General features: G+C 28.5%; 1 protein-coding gene across 1 annotated transcript; it reads right to left on the bottom strand.

Moving 5' to 3' along the window:
* Positions 1-612: 612 nt before the first annotated feature.
* On the bottom strand, positions 613-3,788 carry LOC114425925. Its single transcript, XM_028392904.1, has 4 exons — positions 3,714-3,788; positions 3,061-3,198; positions 1,592-1,738; positions 613-753 (listed from the first exon to the last, which is right to left on the bottom strand). Exons 1-4 carry the CDS (start codon positions 3,750-3,752, stop codon positions 646-648), a joined length of 432 nt encoding a protein of 143 aa, XP_028248705.1. The 5' UTR covers positions 3,753-3,788; the 3' UTR covers positions 613-645.
* Between the last annotated feature and the right edge of the window lie 4,152 nt (positions 3,789-7,940).

Here is a 7,940-nt window from a genome sequence, read left to right as displayed (position 1 = left end):
ATGAACATTAACTAAGTTTAAGTTTTCGTATTTTTAGACGAAATTGGATTGAAATTGCATTCAAACTTTTCACATAAATGTGATGGAAAATGGTATGAAGTTGAATATAATAATTTATAGTTATTAATTGTTTTAGAAATTATTCAAGTCAATTTTCTAACAAAAATAAAACTTGTCCAACTTAGTAGACGTGAAAATTGGTGTACTAGTCTAGAAACTAGTGTAAACAAACCACAAAACTAGCAAATAAATATGTACCCAACCCTACAAAGCCAACATCAACATTGGAACTGTAAGTCACCCACAATGTGTAAAAGATAAGTTGTGCATGCCATTAATCAGATTCATCACAATAGAGAGATGAAACACAAAATTATTTAAAATAAAAACATACCTAGCCTAACCTAATATCCACAACCATGAAAAGGAACCAATGGATTGAGATCATTCTAGCAAATTGTTAGACTAACCCAAAAAAAAACAAAAAAGCATAGCTGAAAGTCATTTCATCCAACATAGAAAGTCAAAATAAAATCATATGAAAATCCTAAATCACATGGAAGTTGTCAACATAGGTATTAAATAAACTGATGACAATGTTTTTCCAGTCGATTTGAACATTATATAATAGTTGATTTTTATTGATTATGGGTCGAACATGTGAAGCTGATTGTAATAAGCTTTCGAAAGAAACTTTTCAACAAAAGTTCTCATAACTTCTGCTTTTGCTTTTCTTTGAGCAACAACCATTTCCTGAAAAAATCATGACAAAGAATGAAATATTTAGTGAGGAATATTGTGTTGATTCCAATAGGTATTTTTTTTGTCATCAACATTCTTAATAGAAACATTGACAATAGAAATTAAATTTTTCGGGTTGAATAGTGATAAATTACAATAAACTCTAAAATAAATAAATAAAAAGTTCAATTTCCAGTTCTTTGTTCTTTTCTTTAGCATAAAACATTTCTCAATATTCCAAGAATTTTTAATAGTAAAAAACATCTGGAAAAGTAAACAAAAATAAAAACATTATAATATAGAAGAATACAAAACATTAAAAATATGCATACTCACATCACTTTTATTAATTATTAGCCATCATTTGTTTGATTATTTTTTTTGCAATATTTAATAACAACATTTTGAATAGCAATGAAAAAGATTCCAAACACCCTGAAGAAGCATACTCATTATAGTTATCATTTTCCAAAAAACGTCCTAGATAGTAAAACTAAAAAGAATATGAAAATCACTAATGATATTGTTTTTCTTGAATACATTGATGGAAAAAATTAAAATATCACATTAAATTGTGATTTAAAATGCCAAACTTTACATGAACCCCAGAAATAAAAGAGAACTAAACTTTTCTAATTTTAAAAAGAAAAATCACCACTATCTCAAATGCACTCTTTGTTACTTGTTCATGTTGATTGAAAATAACAAAAGGATGTACTACTACTGTTTCTTTAATCACTTTCAGTCCTACTCATGAGCTTATAGTTGTCAGTAAACTTTAACCAATAATAAAATGTGTAGGAAAATACATTGTTAGCCCTACTTTATTTTTTAAAATAGATATAATCACTTCTGTTTCATTTTTGGTTTTGTCATTGCTTTCTTCTTTGGCTTGTGTTTTCACTTTGTGACGTCGAGGAGGACTTCCATATTTCTCGTAATTCTTAATCTCCTTCAAAGACCGACACCGAAAGCCTGTCTCCTTATGAAAATAACTCTGCAAAAAAAAAAGATAGTAAAATGAGTGATAATAACAAAAGGCAAACATGAGAAAACTTAAACAAGGTGATATTGCAATTAATTGATTCCTAGCATGATGGATAGGAAAATATAAAATCTGCAAGAAAAAAAAATAATAAAATGAACCATCATAACAAAGACCAAACAAGAGAAAACTTGTTAAAAAAGTTGATGTTGCAATTCATTCATTCCTATCATGTTGTATAGGAAAATATAAAATGACAAATAAATGGGAAAGGGACGGGGTACAATTATGATGATCATAGAAATAGTGTAGCTTTGGATTTTTCATCACACTCCACTTTAGGATATAAAGACCCTTAGCCCTTAGTATTTAAGGGTTAATTTGGACAGATAGAGACTTGTGAAATAAAACTGACATTAACTTATAATGCACTAATTGAGGAATATGGAAGGTAGAACAAATATGCTGTGGTTTGAAAATTATTTGATGACACAAAAGCAAGACACCTTTAACCTAATAATCTAACTTACTGAACATTGATTAAAATATACACTTAAGGTAGAATGAATGTTGAGGCGGAAAATGTTTATAGAGATTTTTAGCATAGAGTCATAGTTCTCTATTTGATACTTTATGCAAAAATGGTTTTTATCAAATCTTCTTTGAGGATACTGGAGAAGATGATAGAGAAAGGAGGTAACATTATTGTCTTGGACATTACTTATATATGGAAGGAAAACAATGGCATAAAATTGTGAACCCTATATAATCAACATTCCATTTTTTTTCTCATTTGGAATAATGACAATTATAATTTGTGCGGACATCTTGATCATATTAAGGTTACTACTTGGAATATGGTTTTTTTCCAAAGTAAAGCCTGGACATTGCTTATTGTCTAATTGGTTTATTAACCCTACTACATGAATTGCTTATTGTTATCTAAATATATAGAATGTTGTTTTCTCTATTGTTTCTATGTAATATCATAGTTGTAGAGCTGGTTTTCCTATATTTTCTTATGGTCCTATACTCAAAGTATGATCTATTTTATTAATATATAATTGATGTATTGATGACATATGCCTATATTTTATACCTGAATGGTCTATAAAAGTATCATATTTTTGTTTTAAAATCACAATTTTTGTACTAAAATTTCAATTTTATCACACAGACTATTGTTGAATATTTTTGTATAAAATAATAATAAAAAAACAAATAAATGGCAAATTAAAGTACGATTAGATGATTTATACAAGAAAATTATAATAATAAAAAATTTGAATAATTTTGAAAGAAAACAAATTTGAAATTGAAAATTAATTATGTACCTCATTTTTTCGGTTCTGAACAACATCGTCACAACCAATATTGCAATTAGTAGGATTGCAAAATGATGCTGGTGTTGCAGGTACAGGTTGAGCATCATTTAAGGAATGAGTCATCCTTAGTACAGTTGCAAATTCCTCCTACATAAATATATCATAGAGAATGAGAAAGTTCAATTATCAAAACTTAATTAAATATATGTACTAAAAAATTAGAAATAAAAATTTGTCTTATGAATTTAAAAGAGAGTCTAACATACAATTGATCTCAAACTAAGCGTACAATGAATTATAATACATATAAACTTTTATCGAGTTTATCAGATTTTATCCTTGTAATTATTGATTCATAATTGAAGAATATATTATACTTTTATATAATCTAACAATTTATATATTAGTTTCACACACACCCACCCACACGCACACACACACACACACACATATATATATGCAAAGAGAATGAATTAAAACAATATAAAGGATATCCCAAACTTTACAACTATTTAGAATCAACTTCAAGAATTTTCAGCATATCATATGTTCCAAAAAAACATTGTTTTAATCTAAGTATAAGTTTTAATTAATCAAATATCATATGTTCCAAAAAACATTGTTTTAATCCCTAATTCCCTAATTGATTCCCACTCACTTACCTTAAAGGGTGGAGCAGTACTCCTCTGATTTGCACTCATCTCTGTTTTGCACACACAATTTTGATATGAAGAGTCTTACTTTTATACTATCAATATCCTCTTTTTTAATGAAGTCCTTGAAATAAATTTTAGAAAAAAAATATCAACTATCAATAAATGTAATAATTTATTGTAAGGTCAAAAATGTTATTTAAAAACAATAATTTATTAATGGAGCTTATAATAATAAATAACATTAAATGTTTGGAAGCATTAATGTTTTAAAAATATTTAAATTGATTAAAAGGTACATTTATTGATTGTTGATTTTTATTTCAAATATTCAAAAAAATTAAATATTTGTATGAAGGTTCTTACCTCTTTTCTAATAAATATAATAATTTATGGTCATAAATGTCCATTCAAAACAAATAATTTATTATAGGAACTATTAAAAATAAATAACATTAAATATTTTGTTTGAATAGAAATAGCATTAAATATTTGAAATCATTAATGTTTTTAAGATATTTAAATTAATTGATAAGTGTCACCATTGTTATTGTCACAAAGGTAGGGAATTTAATAACCCATAAAATGATGAAGTGGAGTAAGACCCAATTAGGTTCATAGGTGAGAGAATGATCTATTTAATAGAATAAACTCAACTTAGTTGACTTCCTATGTAAAAAATTTTGTTGGACTACCAACAATCACACAATAGATTTAGATTGATCACTCACTTAATGAGTTGAGGAACACCAATGGTGTCTAACCTAAGACTAATAAAAAGTGTAGTGAATCTAATATATCATTCTATGTATGAATTGAAAATTTGTTTATGGGTTGAACATGTGAAGTTAATTGTAATGAGCTTTCAAAAGAAACTGTTCAACAAAGGTTCTCATAACTTTTACTTTTGCTTTTCTTTGAGCAACAATCCTTTCGTGAAAAAATCATGGTAAAGAATGAAACATTTAGTGATGAATATTGTGTTGATTCCAATTTGTATTTTTTTTTGTCATCAACATTATTTACTGGAAACATTGACAATAGAAATTAAATTTTTCGGGTTGAATAGTGATAAATTACAATAAACTCTAAAATAAATAAATAAAAATTTCAATTTCCACTTCTTTGCTCTTTTATTTGGCAAACATTTTTCAATATTCCAAGAATATTTAACAATAAAAACATTTGGAAAAGTAAACAAAAATAAAAACATTATAATATAGGAGAATACAAAACATTCAAAATATGCATACTCACATCACTTTCATTAATTATTAGCCATCATTTGTTTGAATTTTTTTTTGCAATATTTAATAACAACATTTTGAATAGCATTGGAAAAGATTCCAAAGTCCCAAAAGAAGCATACTCATTATAGTTATCATTTTCCAAAAAACTTCCAAGATAGTAAAACTAAAAAGAATATGAAAATCGCTAATGATATTGTTTTTGTTGAATACGTTGATGGAAAAAATTAAAATATCACATTGAATTGTGATTTAAAATGCCAAACTTTACATGCACCCTAGAAATAAAAGAGAACTAAACTTTTCTAATTTTGAAAAGAAAAATCACCACTATCTCTAATGCACTCTTTGTTACTTGTTCATGTTGATTGAAAATAACAAAAGGATGTACTATTACTGTTTCTTTAATCACTCTCAGTCATATTCATGAGCTTGTAGTTGTCAGTAAACTTTAACCAATAATAAAATGTGTTGGAAAATACATTGTTAGCCCTACTTATTTTTTAAAATAAGTATACTCACTTCTTTTTCACTTCCGGTTTTGTCATTGCTTTCTTCTTTGTCTTGTATTTTCACTTTGTGACACCGAGGAAGACTTCCATATTTCTCGTAATTCTTAATCTCCTCCAAAGACCGACACCGAAAGTGTGTCTCCTTATGAATATAAGTCTGCAAAAAAAAAAGATAGTAAAATGAGTGATAATATAAAATGACAGATAAATGGTAAAGGGGAGGGGGTACAGTTATGATGATCATAGAAATAGTGTAGCGTTGGATTTTTCATCACACTCCACTTTAAGATATAAAGACCTTGGACAGATAGAGACTTGTGAAATAAAAATCACATTAACTTATAATGCACTAATTGATGAATATGTAAGACAGAACAAATATGTTGTGGTTTGAAAACTATTTGATGACACAAAAGCAAGACACGTTTGAAAACTACAACCCTCACTAACCTGATTTCGGCAAAAGTGAACTTTATTTATATGCCCAAAGGAAATAGATACTACTAATTGGTGCATATTTAATTGTCAATTAATGTTAAAATTTTATTAGCATCATTATGTTTGTATGTTGTATGTTGGTGTATCACCCAAAGGAGAACATCAATATACATTGTCTGTTATCTGAATGAATCATATGTATGACATGTATTTTATGTCTCAAAACACTTATGTGAATTTTATTATGTAATACATGTTTTGAATTCATTGGATTCTTATGCATCATCTGAGCCAATTTTAATGGGCTTAACTTCTCTGACTGAAATGAGAAAGTCCAATTTTACCTCGGTGTTTTGGATCATGATCTTGCTATGTTAGAAGAGAAGTTTGTTACTATTATTGATGTTAGTAGCAATGAAGAGAAAGTTCATTATAAAACTTGGGAAAGACCTAACAGACTCAGCCTAATGTTGATGAGAATGACTGTTGCAGACAATATTAAGACAACTCTCCCTAAATTAAGACATTTCCAAAAGGATTGCCTAAAGTGTAAGTCTTGGTTCGAAAAGAATGGTGAGCTTAATACTCATGTATGTTTTGAATCAAACTTAACTGTAGTTTCCCATGATACAAGATGGATTAATTCTGGATGTATGACTCATGTTTCTAACATTATGCAGAGATTCCTTACAATCCAAACCATAAGCCCAAATGAGAAGTTCATTTTCATAGGGAATGAAGTGAAAGCTCCAGTGGAAATAGTTGAAACTTATTGTTTAAAACGCAACACTGGACATCGTTTAGATTTACTGGAAACTCCTTATGTACCTAGTTTATCTAGGATTTTAGTTTCATTATCTAAACTTGATGTTACTACATACTCTTTTAATTTTGGTAATGGATGTTTCAATTTATTTAAGCATAATCATCTCATTGGTACTGGTATTCTTGTGATGGTTTATATAAATTGGAAATACACAGTTTGTATGCTGAAACTGTTTTAACTCTGCATCATAATATTGACACTAAACATAGTTTAGTGAATGAACGATTTGCTTTCTTGTGGCATAAACGTTTAGGTCACATTTCTAGAGAAAGGATGGAAAGATTAATAAAGAATGAAATTCTTCCTTATCTAGATTTTACGGATCTAAATATTTGTGTGGGTTGTATTAAGGGAAAACAAGCAAAACATACAAAGAAAGAAGCTACAAGAAGCACTCAGCTTCTTGAAATTGTGCATACTGATATTTGTGAACCTTTTGATGTTAGTTCTTTCGGAAAGGAAAGATATTTTATCACCATTATTGATAATTATTCATGTTACGGTTATGTCTACTTACTGCTCGAGATTTCTTAGGCAATGGATGCCTTAGAAATTTACTACAATGAAATAAAAGGGCAATTAGACATAAATGTGAAAATTATTAGATATGATAGAGGTGATGAGTATTACGGAAGATATGATGAAACTGGGCAACACCCAGGTCCATTTGCTAAGCTTGTTCAGAAACGTGCATTTGTGTGCAATACACAATTCCCGATACACCACAACAAAATGGTGTATCAGAAAGGCGTAATAGAACTTTAATGGATATGGTTAGGAGTATGTTAATCAATTAGACTTTACCCGTATCTTTGTGGATGTATGCCTTGAAAACTGTCATGTATTTTGTTGAACAGGATTCCTAGTAAGGCAGTTTCAAAGACACCTTTTGAACTGTGGACAAATAGGATACCTAGTATAAGGCACCTGCATGTTTAGGGTTGCCAGGCAGAAATAAGGATTTATAATCCACAAGAAAGAAAATTGGATGTAAGAACAATCAGTGGATATTTCATTGGTTATCCAGAAAAGTTAAAAGGGTATATGTTTTATTGTTCTAATCATAGTATGAGAATTGTCAAAATTGGAAATGCAAGGTTCATTGGAAATGATGAAATCAGTGGGAGTATAGTTCCACGAGAAGTGGAAATTAAAGAAGTTAGAGTGCAAGTCCTTTTAGCTTGGGCCTCTAGCAGTAATGTGATTGCTCCTT

The sequence above is a fragment of the Glycine soja genome, chromosome 9 (assembly GCF_004193775.1).
Source record: "Glycine soja cultivar W05 chromosome 9, ASM419377v2, whole genome shotgun sequence".
Lineage (NCBI taxonomy): Eukaryota > Viridiplantae > Streptophyta > Magnoliopsida > Fabales > Fabaceae > Glycine > Glycine soja.
This window is presented reverse-complemented; position numbering and strand designations above follow the sequence as displayed.

Excerpts from the sequence above, each read along its gene's own strand:
- LOC114425925 (XM_028392904.1), bottom strand. The coding sequence starts at position 3,752 with ATGAGTGCAAATCAGAGGAGTACTGCTCCACCCTTTAAG. Across the intron at positions 3,199-3,713 it reads GTACTGCTCCACCCTTTAAG|GAGGAATTTGCAACTGTACT; the intron begins GTAAGTGAGTGG and ends ATATTTATGTAG. Across the intron at positions 1,739-3,060 it reads TTCAGAACCGAAAAAATGAG|AGTTATTTTCATAAGGAGAC; the intron begins GTACATAATTAA and ends TTTTTTTTGCAG.